General features: G+C 44.5%; 1 protein-coding gene across 8 annotated transcripts in view; it reads left to right on the forward strand.

Annotated features, from left to right (window-relative positions):
* The window catches only part of FGF13 (fibroblast growth factor 13), a 160,007-nt gene that overhangs the window by 121,734 nt on the left and 17,425 nt on the right, over positions 1–20,848 (forward strand). For all 8 annotated transcript variants that reach the window (XM_078380571.1, XM_078380573.1, XM_078380570.1 and 5 more), the window contains 2 exons: positions 5,272–5,382; positions 7,552–7,655. In XM_078380571.1, coding sequence (XP_078236697.1) covers positions 5,272–5,382; positions 7,552–7,655 — 215 coding nt within the window. The remainder of the gene's footprint in view (positions 1–5,271; positions 5,383–7,551; positions 7,656–20,848) is intronic.

The following is a 20,848-nucleotide window of genomic DNA, read 5'->3' on the forward strand; positions in this document are numbered from 1 at the left end:
TGATGGGAGATGCCGTCTGATCTATCTGGAGGTGCACACCAGATTGAGGGGGACTGGGCGGCATAGCTGGCACGCTTCTGGATCCCCCATTGCTGGTCTGAGTGGTGGGATGGAGGTGACCCAGCGATCCAAGGCTGCTTCCTCCCTGATCTCTTCTCTGGTCTCCAAAGGAGCACCGAGAGAGTCGCTCCTCTCTTCTTAATGCTCTTGACTAGTTGGGATGGTGAGAAACAAGCCTCCATATGCAAGAGGAGTCTATCTCTCTAAGGCTCGGAGGCCAGGGGCATTGAATAGGGAGAGCTGCTGCTTTGTCCTTTCCTGGAGTCTGCCACTGTGGGAAAGAGGGTCCTTTCTTCCCGTCCCTCAGGGTTGTTCTGTGTGGAGGAAGGGCATGGAACATTCTGGTATCCCTTGCAAAAGACGTGAGCGAATGTGGTGTGAACACTGGCAACTATTGAGTCAGCCCTACCGCTTGCCCAGAGCCGTCTCATGTCTTTGACTCCTCTCCTCTTAGCTTGGCTGTGAGGAGAGCAGGGGCTGAACCCATGGCAGACAGAGGGTGGCTTGAAAAGGATCGGCTGAGGGCTAGCTCTGCGCCTTCCTCTTGCAGCATACGATCTGCGTGCTCACGATGTCGCATGTGGGGCTTTGGAAAAAGAGCCTTTGGCATCATTTGCTGCCCGGCTGAGGCACCTTCACTGCTAGAAGCCTGAAGGCATCTCTCAAAAGCTGCGGGTGGGTGGCCGAGGGCCTGTCAGTGCTTTCCGTGAACTTGGTGGTAGTGGTCGGTTTTCTCTGATGGCTTAGCAGAAGGCTTCGGCAGCTGTACAATGCCCAATAGTCTATTCAGTGGATCAGAAGAAGTCCCTTGGTAGCTAAATGGAGCCTCTGTGTACAGGCACAGTCCACCTTGGAGTAACCGAGGCACAAAGTTGCAAGACTTTCATTTGCTCCTCATTGGTCAACCTCAGAGGGATTTGACTAGTGTCGGATCATAGGAATCCATGATTCTACAAAGGGAGCACCTATCACCCTCTAGTTTTCCAGCAAGGAAATTGTCCTCGGGTGAGACCTCCTGTGAAATTGTATGTGCCAGCCTGCGTGCTTGCTACGCCTTGAATAACAGAGGCATCTGGCTGTGGAGCCAGAGGTCGGAGGTTCAATTCCCCACATGGACCCTTGACAAAGGGTTGGACTTGATGATCTATAGGGTCCCTCTTAGCCCTGCAGTTCTAAGATTCTATCCCGTAGGACAATCCGTGGGCTCTTCCTTTTCTAAACGGAAAGTCTCCCTTTTCAGGAACCCCATAAAAGGTGAAACCACCCTTCTTCAACCCCGCACCCATTCTGGATGCATCTCACAGCTGGCAGGACACAATGGTTGGGATGACAGAGTTGTTCTCCAACTCTCTGGACAATCCCAGCCTGAGGAAGGTTCCAGGGCTACTTCCTCCAGCATATTTCCAAATCCTCCATTTAGTGATTTGTGAAGAGAAGCCCTTTAGTGTCTTTTCTCTTCGCAGCATGATCCCAATGGTACCTTAATCACAAGCGTTCCCTTTGCCTCCGTACGAATTTCTGCATCAGAAAATGGATTGGGGGATTGTGGGGGGAGTCATCTGTTTGGCAGGCAATGAAAATCCCTTTGCATTATTATTTTTAAGCCAAAGACCATGAGTAGCATCAACAAAACCCCTTCCCCTTCTCCCCAGATGTTCAGAGTAATCCCATTCTACCTTTACCTCTGTGGAGGAGTCCACACTGAGAGAGAGACTAGCCCTGATCATGCTGAGCAGAAATTTGGATTTGATCTCTGTCGTCTGAGCCTCACCACTCATCCACATTTGGCTTCCTTTCACTTCGGAGTGATTTGAACCCCTTGTTCCATGATCTTTTCTCTGCTCTTCAATGCGCTGTCTCTTCAACCACCCTCTCCTGTCTTCTCCTTAGACTTGAAAAAATGCTGTCTATTTGTGCTTTTAAAAAGATATTTACACACATGCCTACCAAGTCAATATTAGTTTCCTTTCCTCTAGAAATCCTCTTAGAACAATTTTTTGTAATTCCTCTGTGCTCGAATGTCTTCCTGAGCTCACATTTGTTTGTTAATATGGTGAATTTCCTTTTATTATACTGATTTTTTTTATTTAAAAAAATCCCCTTGCTTCAACCATGAGGCTGGCATGCCAATGATCTGTTAGTTTTTCTCAGCATACCAAGACACCGTTAAAAGAGGAGGAAATGAGATATTTCCTTCCACTTCCCGCATGCTTCTCCATAGTCTGTTGATATGTTTGGCATGATGATGGTTGTGCTCATTTGTGATGGATGTTTCCACATGTGCCAGTAGCTAATCAGTCTCTCCAGATCCGGGCATAGAGACTCACCATTTATCATCCCTCCTTTGGATTTTATAAATATACGTAAAATGGTTTTTTTACTCATCAACCTTCAACATACCCCACTCTGAATATAGAATCTATCTATCTATCTATCTATCTATCTATCTATCTATCTATCTATCTATCTATCTATCTATCTATCTATCTATCTATCTATCTATCTATCTATCTATCTATCTATCTATCTATCTATCTATCTATCTATCTATCTATCTATCTATCTATCTATCTATCTATCTGTCTGTCTGTCTGTCTGTCTGTCTGTCTGTCTGTCTACCTACCTACCTACCTACCTACCTACCTACCTACCTACCTACCTATCTATCTATCTATCTATCTATCTATCTATCTATCTATCTATCTATCTATCTATCTATCTATCTATCTATCTATCCGTCCATCCGTCCATCCGTCCATCCGTCCATCCATCTGTCTAGAAATATTTTTACCCCACCTTCCACATTAAAAAGGACCCCAGGAGGATTATATCAATGAAAAGCCAACATTTAAAGCTAAGAACAATAAGAATACAAATACTGAAAAGGGTCAAACAAATACCACACTAAAGCACAGTAAACAAAAACACCTTCAAAGTAGTAAGACATAAAAATCCATTTTAAAAAAACCCCACTCAGTCACTGAGGGAAAGCTTGCAGAAAGCTCTTCACCTACTTGCAGAAGGACAGCCAAGAGGAAGCCAGCCTGGCCTCCAGTGGGAGGGAGTTCCAAGGTCTTGGAGCAGCCACAGAGAAGGCCCCCCTCCCGGGTCCCCACCGAATGCACCTCAGAGGGTGGTGGGACCGAGAGAAAGGTTTGTCCTGATAGCAGCCAGGCAGGCTCATAAAGGGAGAGGCAGTGCTTCAGATATACTTGAGAATGAGATTAAGGGGCAAAGGTTTTGATTCTGGTTGTTATCCATGCATCATCTTTGTTTCTGGCCACTTCTATTCCCTGTCGCATCCTTGGTCATGGTGAGGAATATAAGCAGCAATTCACCAGTGTGGATTATGTCATTGTACTTGACCCGGTGTATATATAATAATAGAATAATAATTTTGGAACTGCAGAACTGGAAGGGACCCCTCTGGACCATCGAGTCCAGACCCTGTTAAGAAGGCCCAGTGGGGGAATCGAACTCCCAACCGCTGGCTCCACAGTCAGAGCCCTCAGCCACTGAGCTGCAGGTATGTGAAGCCCTCATTAAGCCAAAACCTCGCCATTTGGCCAAGACGTGTTCCGAGCAAGGCAAAGTTGTTTACAGAACACTGTAGGCATTGAGATGGATCTGCCATCAGAGATCTATAATATCCTGGCTTCCCATGGTGGTAGCTGGCAATCTAAGTCAGTCCTTCTGCCCCTTCATGGAACAGCTTGCTGCAGTGATCACAAACTAGCACAGGTTTCCCGAAGCATGTTAGGTGGCTTGTCGTGGAAAACCAGGTGCAACGTTGGATGGGGAAGTGGGGACGTTTTATGGCAGCAAATATAGTTGCATGTCATTTATGAGACCGCATCTCCTTGCTTCTCAGGGAGCTCATGTGAACTTACTGTTTTCTTGCACACTGCAGCCGCAGTGCCTTCTTCTCTAACTCTTGAGATAGCACGGGTGCTTGTGTTTTGAAGGACGTGGCTATCTCAAGATTAGCTGGACCATGTTGCACCGGAGATCAGCAAGGCCATGTATTGCTTCTGATGAAGCCATGTATCTCAGGGCTAAACTCCACCTTTGCAAGAAGCCCCTGAGAAGGCTGGAGATATGGTCGGAATCTGAGTTCTCCATTATGAGGAGGCCCAGAGAGGGTGCCAAATCTTGAACGATTGCAGGTACATTGTGCATTGGGATATGTATGGGAAAAGTGACATGGCTGTCTGAGAACAGACCTTTCTGCATGCACCCAAGCAAACAGTGTCATCTGTTATATTGGGGGAGGGTATTTCATGATTCAGTTATTACATTTTATCTCTCCTCATTGTTGGCCAATGGCATTCAGTGCAGAACTTGGAAACCTTGCCTTTAAAGACTACAGTTCCCATAATCCTGCCGGAGGTTCCGGGAGTTGTAGTCCAGCCTCTGAACTTCCCCAAGCCCTGATTTGAGGTGGCAAATCATGCCGGCAGTCAAATAAAAACACAGGGAGGGCCTTCATGCTTTGTTATGTTACATTCACTCCTGCAGCTGTTGAGTTCTTTGACGTTCTCCAGCATTTGTCGGGGATAAACATTCATCACATTTCAGACATTCCCGCATGCATGCATGTGTGTGCGTGCACATAATCACATTCACACTCCCTGACTCTCAGACACCCACACAGCCTTTGGGACCAGCTGGAACTATAATACGGGTTTCTAATTTTACTGAAATATGAAGCCTAGTTTTTCTCCCTTCTTGGCGAATTCTCCTTCTGCTTTCTTTTGACGTTGAATGGCTTGTTGGATCTGCAAGGGTACTCACTACGGCTATCAACTACCTCCTTGAGGGGTACCTAGACTCACTTTTTATTCTTGTAATTTTAATCAGCCTTTTGTTGTTGGTGTTCCTTTCCCCTTCTCTCTTGATGAATCTCAGCTCATTAAGAAACAGGATTTCCCCCCTTGCCGGCACAAGTCTAATCTTAATGGAGATGAGATCTACGTCCTTTCAGTCACGTAATGCACTGCTGGAATGTTGATTGACTGGCCCAAGAGGGGTGTTCTGGGGGTGTCCCAGTTGCTGATTTGAGCTCCAGCCTTCCAAAGCTTCTGATTTTCAGTGTCTTCCCACAGGCAAAGGAAAACAAAGCAAGGTCTTCTTGTGTTGTTTGAACCAGGAACACGGGCTTAGTGGGTTTCAGGAGCATAACCTTTCCCCTTTTACTTTGCTTTCTTGCAGAGCCACAGCTAAAGGGCATCGTAACAAAACTGTACAGCCGACAAGGGTACCACTTACAGCTCCAGGCAGATGGAACGATCGAAGGGACGAAAGAGGAAGAAAGCACCTATAGTAAGTACTGCTCTAGACGTCCCTTGGTCTAGTTGGCTTGGTCAATCCTCATGGACCACCTTTTGAAATCATAGGGTGTTGGAGTGTGGCCGGAAGGTGGTGAGGCCATAAACTCCTTGTGTGAATGTTGGTGGTGAAACCTGAGGTTCAAAGAAACACTGTTGAATAAACTAGCAGAACCTGCCCCTATGCTACCTCCGTGGATAACATTGTCGCTGGGCTGCCCTTGATGGGTTTTCCATCTGCATCCAGGAAAAAGTTCTTCACCCCCTCCATTCTTCCTGGCATAAAGCTTTGCCATCTTCATTCCAAAAGCCACCAGGAACGAATGCTCTCCAGAGGAGGAAAACAGGAAAGCGGTCCATAACCCAAAATGTCTGCTCCCCCCATTGCGATCCTTGGAGAGACCCCAGATTTATCTCACCACCTTTCTCTTTCCAGCCTTAGCCTCTGTTTGAAAGTTTGGTTGGTTTCATTTGAGCCTAGATAAAACATCCAGAAAGGCAAAAATTCATCCTTAGGGAGAGATGAGAGGTTACTACTGGTGTTTGAAATGCTGAGAATAAAGAAACCAGCCACTGGCTTGAGGATTTTGGTTGTTGTAGTCCCAGAAATTTCCCATTGTTCCCCACCCCACCCCTACCCCTCCATCACTAGGTCAATTGGTCCTTATGTAAGAAAAAGGGTGGGCACCAAAGGATATCTAATATAAAACAAAACCCTACCAATATAACCAACCCACAGAACTAAACATAAAGTACGGCAGATATGTAACGAATTGTAACAAGAAAAAGATTGCAGGGTCGTGAGTAAAGATGGGGACTAATAAAAACAGATCACTTTTTCCGACGAATGTAGCTGATTTGTTAAATATTCATTGATCTGTATTTGTGGGTTCCAGAGACCCCCAATAATATGAAGGGATAAATATTTACTCATTTTTATTCATCCTTCCTATTAAAAAAACAACCAAACAAAAACACCATTCTGCTTATAGTCCACCGATCAGCTGATCGGTGGCAGAAAGGCAGCCACCACCCCACACAGCCACCCAGTATCACAGCCTACTCCCCACCCCTTCCTTTCCCTACCTTAGCCCCCACCCCACTCCCACCGACACCCCCTTACCTTAATAGCTGCTGCCAAGGTCTCCATCAGGCTTTCGCAGCCACAGTGTGGAAAAAGGGAGAATGGCTGCCCTTTACAAAGATGGTGGGTGTAGCTTCATTTAGGGTAGGGAAGCTGCAGCAGCCATCTTTGCAAAGGGCAGCCTGGATTCCCTTAGCCTGCTTTATGTGGATTCCTACGTTGCAAAGAGGTTAGTATAGATTGTTGTAGAGTTTTGTGCCTAAAATAAAAAATCTAGCTACACAGCAGATGTGCAGAGACTTGCAGAGCAGAATCACCTTCAACGCTCCCCAGAGTAGGCCACCCCTTTTCTTGTCTCATCAACTGGCACTTGCAGTCTTGCTCATGCACTCTGAGATGCTGGGAATAGAAAAAAAATAAAAAGTTCCATTTACTCAAGAGTTCGAAACACATCAAAAACAGCCTATCGTACAAAAAGGACTGCTTATATCTATAGATCCCAAAAGATTCTGAACCTGCTTGCTGCAGACTCCTGCAGGCCATATTCTCATAACTGCTCTAACTGCTAACATTAATGGCGCATTCAAACCTCCAGCAGACTAAAAAAAAAAAAAAGAGAGAGGGGGGGGGAAGACACTGAAGCAGAGAGGCAAGGCTCCCTTTGAAACTGGGAGCAGGGGAGAAACCATTTCTTACTGCTGGATAGATTGACAGTCACCCCAGCCCAGTGAGGTCCCTCCCAGCCAAACTTACTAAAGGCAGCATGCCAGGTTGCTAAAACTCCAACACAAATGGCCTGTGGGATCTCTCCAAACTCGCCAGGTCTATGATTTTCATATTGTTTCAGTGTTTATGCCATTACAAAGGGGTGGTGTGATTTTTGTGTATACTTTACCACATAAGTGTGTGTGTGTGTGTGTGTCTGTCTGTCTGTCTGTCTCTGTCTGTGTGTCTGTGTGTGTGTTCTTAAACTCTCCAAAACAAACCTTTAAGAATGTACAAAATGGCTCCTGTGGGAAGATTTTGTTTCGTTACCAAAGTGCAGGGTGGCTGATTTTCCCCCCTTCATTCTCCCTTTAGCTTTGTTTAACCTCATACCCGTGGGATTACGAGTGGTGGCGATTCAAGGCGTTCAAACGAAACTGTACTTAGCGATGAACAGCGAAGGATACTTGTACACATCTGTAAGTGTTTTGGTCTTCTTTCCCTGTCTTTTGCGTGCTGTAATTCCAGCCCCTGAAACAACAGAAGAAGGGGTGGGCTGTTTTTTTCAGATCTGGTTTACTGCAGTATATTTCTCTGGTGGATGCTGATTTATAAAGGCTGTGCAGCTGCGTACCTTTGCAGGAGGCATCCGTAAACCCACTAGTCCGGTTGCACATGGCAAATTGGGTAATTCGCAGGAAATGAAAGTGGGGATTCTCAAAAACTGGAAAAGAGAGAGGTTGTTTTGGTTTGTATGCAAGGCTACCACGATAGCTGAGCTACTGTTCTTTTGGGGAGCCAGTAAATATTATTAACAGAAGGGCTCCCAGGTTTTGGTGTTGATGCATTATAATTTTTAAAGTGGAAAGTAACACCGGCGCAGTAAGGTTACCAGTGTTGCTCCACTCCTCTTTGCAAACCCTGTGCATGTGTGCGACACTGAGAAAGTCAACCTCTCTCATCGGGAAACACAACTTTGTGACGAGATGGAGGACTCCGAATCCCCTACGGTTGACATTCATGCTAGAAACCTGAGTAGACTTCTATAGCCAAAGAACTGGCCAGTTTCATCCGAGCAGGAAGTTGTCCAGCTGCACTGACCCCTTTGCTGTCCGCTAAGGCTTGCCAGGTCAATGAAACTGCCAGAATTCCCTGGGAAGGCTCAAAATATCTCTTGTCTCTACCTCATGCTTGCCAACTTCCTTTGTGCTCATCGGGGTTGTAGTGTAGCCAGCACTCTTGCATGGGTCAAAGGGCTCCGGTCATTTGCTAGTAGGGACAATGACCTGATCTGCCACCCGCTTCAGGTTCCTGTTTCTTCCGAGCATAGCTTCCAGGATGATGGAGCATAGATTAACCATGCGTTTCCTCCCATTCCACTCTGGCTACTTTTAAACTAGCATCATCCGTGGCAGTTAAGCAGTGGATCAATCAGCTTCTTTGCTAGATTTTCTGCTAGATCAGTAACTTCCCATTCCTGGATATACCAAGGCTGAAACCTGAGACCGGGGTAGGCATCCGGGATATTAGAAGGGTGAAGGTCTGTGTTGCGGCATGTAAACATTGTTGAATAATGTGTGTAAGTATGTTTGAACCGGAAAATGCTCACTGGTCAGGATGATAGTGGTCTGTTCCAACCAGCATGATCATGTGATGGGTCAAGGACATCCTGTCCTCGGCCTTCGCTTCTGGCTTTTCGGGTTTCTGAGATTGTACAAAGCAGCCTATGTACAAATTCAGAATGAAAAAAGTTGTCTTGACACACAAGCGCATCCCGTTTAAAAATATATCATCCATTGCAACATGAGGGGGAGGGAGATCTCTTTTATTCTATCTGCAGAATAGTAGCAAAAAAAGAGAAAAGATTTCTGCATCCAAAATATATATTTTTCACAAAAAAGCCTATATTTTTGCATTTAAAACTTCACAATTTTGCACAGAAACAAAACCTGGAAATTATCCCCACAAGTTCTGAAATGCAAAACCTGCACAAAATCTTCAAGAAGGAGAAAACATATCTATTGTTTTAATATTTAACTGCAAGAATGGAATAAGTGAAGATTTACATCCTAACTATAAACATCTCCACCCTGAGCCAGGGAGGGGGACTCTAAATTGCAAGACTTGGCTGTCAAGTCACACTTAAGTCTCACTGGTAACTCAACTTGTTTTTTTCCCTCAGTTATTCAAAATCAGTTAATCCTGTCCATTCCATTTTCTCATTTATAAATGGAAAAGGGGATCCTAGATGAAGTCACCGTACGCATTTATGAAACAATGTCCGGTGTGCAAAGAGCGAATAAACTGTTCCCTACCACCAGCTTATGGCAGTCTCAGTCAAGCAGCCGAATTGCTTGTCATGAAATCTGGAACGAAACGAAATCCGTTTCCAAGGAAGTTATTGTGTGGGTTCTGTTGCAGGTGGAAAGCATTGCGACATTAATCCATTTGCCAGTCCCAACTCAAACAGGCCAATCACATTAATGGAATTTAAGTCTTGACCCTGACATTCAGTGGTTAGGACCATCTTATAGCCTAAGATTTTAGAGTTTAAAAAATCTAGAGAACAAAACTGCCGGTTTGGATGTTCATAATGGTTCGTTCTTCAGATGCAAGGGTCTTCTATGGGTATCCTGACTTCCCTCTTCTGGTGGGCACCCACTAAAAGGCAGCATCGCAGGCTTCTCTGCCCCAAATCCTTACCTGAGTAGGTACCCGCCAGAAGAGCTAGGGGCCAGAATCTGGGGTATCCGTGGAGCACCTGTGTGTTCGAAGAATGGACCATTATGAACCACCCATGCCCATCTCTAGTTAAAATGTCTTCCAGGGGCAGGTCCTTGTGCCATCATACAGTGACCCTTGTGATGTCACAGAGGCAAGGCAACCAAGAGTTGGGAGCAGAGGTAAATCTGCTTCTGGGGCAGCTGACGGTGGACACAGGCATGAAAAGTTGTTGTTATGGGTCATCACCCTCCAGCCTATGGTGATCCCATGAATGAGCCTCTTCCAAAAGGCCCTGTCCTCAACAGCTTTGCTCAGTTCATGCAAACTCAACCTCGTGGCTTCCTTTAGGGAACCTCTTTTCCTGCTGCCTTCCACTTTCCGTAGGGAATCCTGTTTTCTCATGATATGTCCATTTTAGGACAGCTTCAATTGCAGCATTTTTGCCTCCAGAGATACTTCAGCCTTGATTTTATTTCGGACCCCTTGTTTGACCTTCTGGCCATCTGCAAAGCACTTTCTCCAGCTATGGTCCAAACGAATCATTTTTTATCCTCTCAGCTTTCTTTACTGTCCAGCTGTCACACCCGTACATGGTGTGAAAAGAGTCAGGGTCAACTGGAGTCTGGGTAAAACCCAGCTATTAAGACTAGGTGGCAACTTAGAACCAGGCAGTGGGGAGTTTGAAAGCAATTACATAATCTTCCAGAGCAAGCCAGAGAAACAGATAGACCCTCCTTGCCTTGGTACATAAGAGAGGTAATTCGGCTAGACGCAGTCAGCGCATGACAAAAATAATCAAGCTAACACTAGACATCCTCCCCCTCTTTTTTTTCCCCCAATGGGGTTCCTCCTTCACACTGACAGTGTAAATAGGAGCTCTTCTGTGTAAGATCGTTTTCATTTCCAATTAAAGGCTAATGGTTCCATTTTGGGAGGCCTTTTGTTCCAGCTCGGCATGTTTCACAAGCTGAAACCTCTGAAGTTAGAAGTAAGCAAGCCTCTCTGAGTTCATGGAGGTTTATCCCCAGAACACGGTATATAGAGTTGGCTGTTATAGTATTGTGTGCCTGCTTTTTAGAATGGGGTGGGGTTGGCATGTAAACTGTTGCAGTGTGTTCAGCTAGATCAAATGCATCACTATTCTGCTGGTATTAGAATGAGCAGGTACATAATTAGTTAGTTAGTTTAGTTAGTTAGTTAGTTCGTTCGTTAGTTTGTTCGTCCGTTTGTCCATTCGTCCGTTCGTTCTTTCATTCTTTTGTTCATTTGTTTGTTCATTGGTGCATGTACACCCTCCTTTTCCCTCCCATGTGCTCAAACTGGACTCCACAGCTTGTTTCCAGTGCAATTTATCATCACGGTAACGCAGAGTTTGGCCCTAACACATTAAAACATTGATTTGTTTTACCGTATTTTTCGCACCATAAGACACACTTTTTTCTCACAAAACAGGGGGTGGAAAGTCTGTGCGTCTTATGGAGCGAAGAAAACAGATTATATTTTCCTGTTTTCTTCTCCTAAAAAATTGGTGCATCTTATGGAAAGGTGCGTCTTATGGGGCGAAAAATACGGTACTTTACGGTCGTATTGAAGTTTTTGTTTATGCTCTGTTTTGATTTATTATGTTGCTGACCACCCAGCTGTCATAGTGCCTGGCCCTTAAGGGGTGGCCGTTACATTAAAGGAAGAAGCAAAGCGATGTCATTACATGAGAGGTGGTAGTTCTTTGGTGAACAAGGGGACATTAGTGGTCTTTTTTTTTTTAAGCATTGCTATCATTTCACAAAATAAGTAACAGAAACTCTGTTCCTCATTCATGCCTGCAAACTATATACCATGTAATCAGGATAGTGTTCCTTTAAAAAAAAAATCTTATTTAAAAAAAAGGTCGGGATCCACACAATTTGGAGCAATATATGTTCCCTGTTTTCCATTTATTTTTCTGCTCGCCAGAAAGTGTGAGAGGCTTCCTGTGGGCTTGTCCACATGGGCACAATTGGAGCAGGCTAAATATTTTATTTGTTTGTATTATTTATGTGTTGCCTTTCTCCCAATAAGGTGACCCAAGTGTTGCTTAAGATCAGGTAGAGGTCTAATATACTGTTTGACATTATTCTTGCATCCCAAAAGCTTTTGCACCTCAAGCAACCCTATTTGGTCCACTCTTCTTATGAAAACAACAAGAACAAAGTCCCTCTCCTTCTTCCTTCCTCTCGCCTCCTATTTCCAGGAAGTTATCATTTCTTATTGTTTATCTAAGTGGTATAGCGCATCAGCACTATAATAATAGGCCTTTAAAAACAAAGCTATTGCTTCCTTCTTTGACTCCTCCAGGGAGGAGTAGAGGAAATGTTTAATTTCCCAATACAGTATTGAGAAGTGGCCAGGCTGTTTTCTTAAGCCACTTCACAATATCGGGGAATGGAAAGCAGAAGGGAAATTTTAAGCCACAAGCATTGCTTTGGTTCGATCCCAGCAAACACGTGTACTGGAAATGAGCCAAAAGACAGCAAACCTAGCCAACACCTAAAAAACAATAGCCCCTGTCAGGGACCCAAAAACATGTGGGTAGGAACACCCTGGCAGGCAGTAGACCAAACAGTGGGACAAATGCCCATCTGATCACACCCTCTATAGCAATGATTCCCAACCTTGATTCTCCAGATGTTCTTGGAGTACAACTCCCAGCTAGTAGGAAAGGCTTCTGGGAATTTTAGACCAAGAACATTGAGGGACCCAAGGTTGGCAACAACTGGTCTATAACATCTATAACATCTATAACATCCCATTATCATGGCAAGCAGATGTTCTAGGCACTAAATTCCATAGTCTGCCCCCAGACTGTGGAATGCCCTCCCAACTGAAATTCGTCTGGCGCCGACATTGATGACATTTCAGCGCCAGGTCAAAACCTTCCTGTTCCAGAAGGCTTTTAATTGAAATAACATCAGCTGTGGGTCCTGATGGCAATTTTAATTGTATTTTAATCATTTTGTCCTTTATTGTATTTTAATTGCATTTTAATTGTTGTAAGCCACCCAGAGACCTTTGGGTAGAGTGGGCGGCATATAAGTTAAATAAATAAATAAATAAATAAATAAATAAATAAATAAATAAATAAATAAATAAATAAATAAATAAATAAATAAATAAATAAATGAAGTGCCAGAATCAGCCAGCCACGATTCTTTTGAAGCTATCACCGAAGCAATGGGGGTAACCTATTCAATACAGGAGGTATGGATGCCTGCCTCTCACCTTTACTGATGTGTACTAAACCTTCAGAGGAACCCCAAATGACACCAGTGTGCAAAAAACTAAACAGAACACACATCCTGGCCATCTTCTGTACCCAACATGAGCGCTGTTGAATTTTGCAGTAAGTGAGAGAACAAAAACAAAACAAGGTATTTTTTGCAATCCGGGCAAAAGTAACAATAACAAGGTGCTATTTCTGACTCCTAACAGGTTAACATCATGATTTTTGTGTTTGAGAAGCACCATTCCAAGCTCTTCAATGACCTTGCAAAGTAGCTCAGGCTGAGAGAGGAATATGGCTGGCCTAGGGCACCCAGATGTATTTCATGGCTCAGTGGAGAACTCAGCTGCTATCTTCTGTATGCGTACCTGAGGGTAAACACTTCCCAACACTAGGAACTTCATTTTCAGTGGACGTCCCTGAGATTGTGTTGTTGATGAAAAGAGCTACAGCTAAAGACCTTGTGGTTCCTGGTTAACCCCAAGGAGCAAAGCAAATTTGGAATTGTCAGGTGGAGGAGGGGAGTATTTAGCAATCAACTTTGTTGAAATCCCATAAATTAACCAAGTAAACGAGGTCTGCTAGATCATTCCTGCAACCTCCTCAAGGAATGCTACAAAGCTAATGAAATAGTCCACCCCTTTCACATTAACTGGCACTTAAGGTCTCAAAAACTCGGCCTGAGACATTTGTAGGTGAAAGAATAAAAATATTTTGTGTACTTATAGTTGTGAACAGGTCAACAGCAATTTGCAGAAGCCCTGCTGGTCTTTCTTCAACAAGGCTCATCCTTCTATGTACTAGATCAGTGGTTCTTAACCTTTGTTACTCGGATGCTTTTGAACTGCAACTCCCAGAAACCCCAGTCAGGACAGCTGGTGGTGAAGGCTTCTGGGAGTTGCAGTCCAAAACTCCTGAGTAACCCAAGGTTAAGAACCAGTGTACTAGATGGTTACATCTTTAGTGCCTGGATGACCAGGACAGATGTTATCCTTAGCCAGCCTATAGCTCCTTCGATTCCCTCTGGTTCCTTGGAGGCTGGCATTATGTTGGACACAGTGGTCCATGTTACAGAGCTTGGTTAGAAGGTCACTAGTGTCTGGGGTTTGGATTTTTAAAAGAACTCTTGTATGGGTGGTACTTGGAGCTGGTGATGGGTTTCCTTTCAATGGGTCAATAAGGTCAAAAATGTCATCCCCGTCACTACATGCTGCATCAATTCAAACAAGAAGAGTTTGTTTCATGAGAACTAGGAGATCTGGGTAGTGGTCAAGGATGAGGACTCAAGTCATGGGACTCATTGTCAAGTCGGACTTAAGTCACATTGCTGACTTGACTTGGGCTTTTTCCTTTCAATGACTTGGACTCAACTGACAATTTGGAACCCACCCACCCTTCCATTTTTTCTGGGGGGAAAGTTTGTTTTCAATAAGGAATCAAACTTGGGGCTTGGGATTTGGGAATTGGTACCAAAGAGTCCGACCCAAGGACTTGCAAACATCCCTAGTACCAGCATTCTTAAATAGTTCACAAAAGTATCTTGACTATTTCTTAGTTACTGTTCACTCAATGGAGCTTGAGGTCAGAGGAAACAATTCGTGATAGTACCGGATCTTGCATCATTTTCGGCAGAATTTGCAAATGAGAAGCTCCTGGGACAGGCCATTCCTTCGCCCTTTCCCCCCCTCCCGTCGGCATTTTCTGTTTTGAGAATTCCATGTGAGTTCTGCACAAAAAAACCCCCTGAAAAACAGAATCAGGGGAGTAACGGGAAGTGAGTGACAGCCTTGGATTGATCAACCGCACGCCTACGCGTTCTTTTATCATTCCGAGGCCGACGCCTGCCGTCTTTGAAAGGGTTCTGCTAGAGCTCGCACAAAGGCGAGGAAGATCTAACGGATGTGAGACAGCAAACCTCATTCTGCCACTGCTGCGCTAGAGCCACTCAGAAGCATCTCAAAGGAGAAATCTCATTTGAGGTGAATAACCCAGGTAGTCTCTCTAATCACAGGCAAGGAGCTGAGGTATACCCAGGTGTCTCCTGTTCACCCACCCACCTCGGGACTTCCCAGCTGTGTTTCGAGCAGGAGTGCTTAGAATGCGTACGTTCTCTTTGAAATGGGTTTTAAAAACCCATATTTAGTGTGGCTCATTTTGGGGTCCTTCTGGCTCCATCTTTATTGGGGATTGAAGCCCAGCTCCCTGGAATCCCCTAGATGGCTTGCGCCCCTTTCTGAGTGATATAAATATTTTGGGCTGCTAAGCAGCAGAGCCTTCTGACAGCTGTCGGATTACAAATTTTACTTGGCACAAGGTTTCTGTTACAGAGTTTTGAATTTCTGGAACAATTCCTTTTTTGCTACGCAGGAGAAGTACAGAGATTCAGAGAGGAAGATAGCTACAAATTCCCCAGATAATCCACTCCTTTCTCATGAACTGGCACTTAAGGTCCCAGGAACCCACCCTGAGACATTTGTAGGAGAAAGAATAAAAATATTCCATTGCTCATAGTTGTGAACAGATTGACAGCAAACTAACAACTGACTTCAGCAGACTAAAGAGAGGGAAGGAGAAAAATTCAGCACAGAAGTGGGGCTCTCTTTGAATTCAGAGGCAGGGAAGGAATGATGGGTTAGTGTTGGATAGACTGACAGGTAAGAGAAAGAATAAAAAGTTCCATTTACTCACAGTTCTGATTAGATCAGCCTGCAGTACAAAAATGACTGCTTAGATCTTTAGGCCCCAACAGACTCCCAGCCTGCTTACAGCAGACCCCTGCAGACCACATTCTCATAACTACACTAACTGCACATTCTAACTGTCAGGAGACTAAAAAGAGAGGGGAAAAGGCACTGAAGCAGAGAGGCAAGGCTCCCTTTGAAATGGGAGGCAGGGAAGGTATAATTGGTTACTGCTAGACTGATGGACAGCCACCCCAGCACAGAAAGGTCCCACCCAGCCACACCTTCTCCAGGCAGCATGGGAGGTTGTAAAAACTCCAATAGTTTCATGGATGGCAGCGTACATCTTTAGATGCATGGAGTACAGCTACAGGAGGCAGATGTTTATACAAATACAAACGGAAGGGGGAAAGTACTAGATTAAAAAAAAGACCATTGTTTGTTGATTTCTCATGTTGGGACATTTCCCACTCCACCCAAAAAAATACTGGAGTGGATTGTTACTGGTAGCAACATACTGGCTCTAAACTAGAATTTTCTTGTATTTTTGATCCATACTTTTCTCATTGGCTGTATGCACTACGAATATTCAGCCCCCAAGAGCTTCTGTGGAATTGACTTTGGCCCTCCGCCCTCCTCTTCAAAAGAGGTACCCCTCCCTTCTTCTTGACTTTTAGTGGAATGTGAGAACAAAGGTTATGTTGCAGAGTTTTGAATTTGGGCTGAATTTCTCTAGCTGCTTCCAATCTCCCCAGAGTAGACCACCCCTTAATATCTCATCAGCTGGCACTTACAGTCTCAATAACCCACTCTTGAGCAATTGGTAAGAGAAAGAATAAAAAAAGAAGGGTCATTTCACAGTTGAACAGATTGAAAGAAACAGCATTCGGTAGAAAAATAATGACTGGTTACATGCACAGAGCTTAACTGATTCATAGCTGCATAATGACTAACTACATGAATGACAGAACACTGACTCTAACTGACAGACAGTTAACTACATGACTGCACACAAACTGGCAGAAAAAAATATAGGAAAAGAATTCTTAAGTAGAGAGGCGTGGCTCTCTTCAAACTCTGAGGCAGAAGGAACAGTTGGTTTTCTGCTGGATTGATTGACAGGCGTCCCAGTCCAGAAAGGTCCCTCCCAGCTAAAGCCTCTTAAAGCCAGCCTATGAAGTTTGCTAAATTCCAACACTTAACAATCTATTTGCTCACCATCAAACCAGGTCCATGGGAAGGAACTGGGAAGGGAACCAGTGAGTGCATGTACTTGAGCTCATCATATCATGTGGAACAAGGCAGGGACTGGAGCTCCTGCATGAGATCTCCTGAGACTTCTTGTTGCAGAGCTGCCTTTCCCAGCCTTCACCTGCCCCACCTCTGTGGCTTACTCAGCTTGCCTCTGTGGCAGGGTAAAGGGCCCAGCCCATGACACACATGCACACCCAACTGCTGGATAGCTCAGTGGCTTAGGTCTCTGGCTGTGGAGCCAGAGGTTGGGAGTTTGATTCCCCACTGGGTCTCCTTAATAGGGTCTGGACTCAATGGGGGTCCCTTCCATTTCTGCAGTTTTAAGATGACAATGAATTCTTTGATTTTGTCCTGGAAAGCTAAGGAGCTGCAATATTCTAGACTTAGCATTACAGCCATCCAGAACCTAGAGATTTGGCATTACTGTGTGGATAAAGGTTTTATCCTAGGAATGCTTTTATTCACTAAGGGAAGGGTCGGAGTTGCAACGGTATTTTGCAACTTGGTATTTTGTTAGAAGCTGGTGTTATGATTTGTCACGCTTTGCTCCCGGGAGGCTGTGTTGGTTAACCAGGGAATTCACAGCCTGTACAAACAGAAACGAAGTCGCCCTTTTGCCAAACAGGCTTTCTTCATATCCTTTCCAGAACAATGAGGCAACTGGGAGTTGGATGCCCTCGCTCAGAGAAGCCCATCAGGGCCTCCGCTTACCTTGCTGGTATACAGTATTTACAAATCCATCCAAGCTGTTGGGATTGCGACGTGGCCTTGACAGGGCCTTGCAATATCCGTAGTGGAAAAGTCTGTGTGTGTGTGTGTGTGTGTGTGTGTGTGTGTGTGTGTGTGTGTGTGTGTGTGTGTGTGTGTGTGTGTGTGTGTGTGTGTGTGTGTGCGCGCGCGCGCACACACACGCTTTAAATCCCACAACCCGACTCAACCCAGAGCTGATCCTTCACTGAGTCTCTAACAGCAGTGATTCTTGACTGCAAGTATCTTAATTCTTTGTAAAGTCTTGGCTTAATGCACAAGAGCCTTGCACACCAAATAGTTTAACTCCAGCTACAATAAATGTTTGTTTGTTTGTTTGATTGATTGATTGATTGTTTATTCATTCATTCATTCATTCATTCATTCATTCATTCATTCATTCATTCATTACCCCACCTTTCTCCTTAAAAAGGACCCAAGGCACCTTATCTCATTAAAAGACAATATTTAAAAGCTAAAAACACTAAATATACAAGTACTAAAAAGGACCAAACAAATAGCACACTAAAAGAAGGTAAACAAACCAACATTAAAAATATATTCAAAGCAATAAGGCACAGCCATCCATTAAAAAAAAATAACAAAACCCACTTAGGCAGCCAGTCATTTAAAATAAAGCTTGCCTGAAGAGAACGGCCTTCACCTGCTTGCGGAAGGACAGCAAAGATGGGGCCAGCCGGGCCTCCAGTGGGAGGGAGTTCCAGAGTCTAAAGGAGCAGCCACTGAGAAGGTCCCCTCTCATGTCCCCACCAAACGTACCTGTGAGAGTGGGGGAACTGAGAGGAAGACCTCCCCTGATGATCTTAATGCCTGGGCAGTCTCAGAGCGCGAGATGTGGTCTTTTTGATAGCATGAACCCAAGACGTTTAATATTGTTTTAATTATTTAATTGTTATTAATTATTTAATTATTTATTATAATGACAGTGTCTGGGTCGTAGAAGAAATTGCCATAGAGGTGGGCTTTTTAAAAATTCACATGGGCTCTTTATGTGTGGATGGGCGGGTGGGTGCTTTAACGGCACAATGAGTTGCTTTTAAAATATATATTTCTTGAATATTTATCGAAACAAGCAAAAACAACCAAGTATGTATTTTAAAATAGGTTTGCATACCATGCAAATTAAAATTACAGTGGGATGATTCAGAAGACGGAAAGTAAACTAGAAAGCTTTTCTCTCTTTCTTTTCTTTTCGGGTGGGGAGTAGTGGATGAGGGAGCCTTTTCCTCTATTTTTCATGGAGGTTTTCCCTAGGGGAAGAGTGAATCTGATGTTCTTTCTCTCTGACATGATTTTCTGATGTTCAGCAAACATTAAAGCACCTTTGTACTGACCCGGGGAGCCCGAGGGGCAGCATGGAATAGGGTGGAGATGGACCTTTAAATTTTTATTTGAACATTTTAAATAAATAAATAAAAACTTAAAGCCAGTACAAACGTGCTTTCATGTTTGTTGAGCATCAGAAGACCTAAAGAGGGAGAGAGAGGGCTGGCGAGAAAGACCGCAAATGCATGTTCTGGGCATGTTGTACCATTCAGAGCAAGGCACAAGGTGAAGCATGAGCACCATGACTCCTGAGCCTTCTTCTTCTTGCTTACAACCTGGTAACAGTGGCCCAAGGCCTAGGTTTAAAGCCCCCTGTGGGCTGGTGGTGAGCTTTCTAGAAACCTCAAGGCTCCAAAATGATAATCTGGGTGGGGTACAGGCCACAATAGGATCAGCAGCAACTCCTGCAGCTGCCGAGCAGTCCTGCTGCCTGCCTGGCCACCAGAAATGTTTCTCCTCCCAGTGGTTGCTGCCGGACAATGTCGGTCATACAAAGCTACCACTGACTCAACATAAGATGCTGCTCTATGCTCCGGAGTGGAGTTCTTAGAAGAGTCTTCATTTTGGACGATAGTGTTCTGCAGCCGGTGGCCATTAGTTCCTGGAGCGGTAGTCCAAACCGGAGATGGCCATTCACTGAGCTGCCAATAAAAAAAACCCCACACATGAACAAGGTTAGTTTGTGGTTCAGTTCTTAGTTTGATTTTTGTAAGCCATCTTGCTGAAACAAAACCATGTGCTGAACTTTTTCCCCCTCGGTGCTTCTTTTTGCTTCAGCAAAATGGATGGCCCTCCCCCCTTCCCCCTGCCCCCATGGGCCCGCTGCGTGGTCCTGCTGCCTCCCCCTCTCCTTCCTCCATCATCATCCTCAGAGACAGTGGTCTGGCTTTCCTTCCATAATAGGTAGAGACATTCAGTTCCCTTCCCACCAAGTATGGATTGGAAAAAACAACTGTGAAGCAGTTCATGTTTCTAAGATTCAGGGGTGGTTCGGGGTCTGAACCATCCCAGTTCATTGTTTCTCCTGTTTGTGCCCATCTCTGGTTCAAACCAGTATTATGATTTCTCCAGTCAGTGACCTCGCACTGATCTGTGAATGGCCATCATTATAAAAAGGGAGATTTGATTCTGTGTAGACCTATAAAAGTAAAGGCTGCAAGTTGCCCTCTCCATACTTTGGCCATCTCATGAGAAGAGAAGACTCCCTGGAAAAGACCAGGATGTTGGGAAAGTGTGAAGGAAAGAGGAGAAGGGGACAATAGAGGACGAGATGGCTGGACAGGGTCATCGAAGTAACCAACATGACTTTGACCCAACTCCGGGAGGCAGTGGAAGACAGGAGGGCCTGGCGTGCTCTGGTCCGTGGGGTCATGAAGAGTTGGATACGACTTAACAACTAAACAACAACAACAGACTTTACAAATGATAAACACTGACTTTCCTGCAGGATGAAAGTAAACCTGGAAGGTCAATCCATTCCCCACGTAGTCTTCAGCTCAAAGAAGCATTAGTTAATAATAACAGTATGCTCAATTAAGGCGGAAAAAACATATTTTTGTATTTGCCAATACCATCCTATTTATCCATGCTTGTCTATGCATTCTGTTTCCTGTTTAATCTTGTTTGCCTTGGAATTAAGTTTTGCTGCATCATCCTATTT

Source organism: Pogona vitticeps, chromosome 11 (assembly GCF_051106095.1).
Source record: "Pogona vitticeps strain Pit_001003342236 chromosome 11, PviZW2.1, whole genome shotgun sequence".
In the NCBI taxonomy this organism is placed as follows: Eukaryota; Metazoa; Chordata; class Lepidosauria; order Squamata; family Agamidae; genus Pogona; species Pogona vitticeps.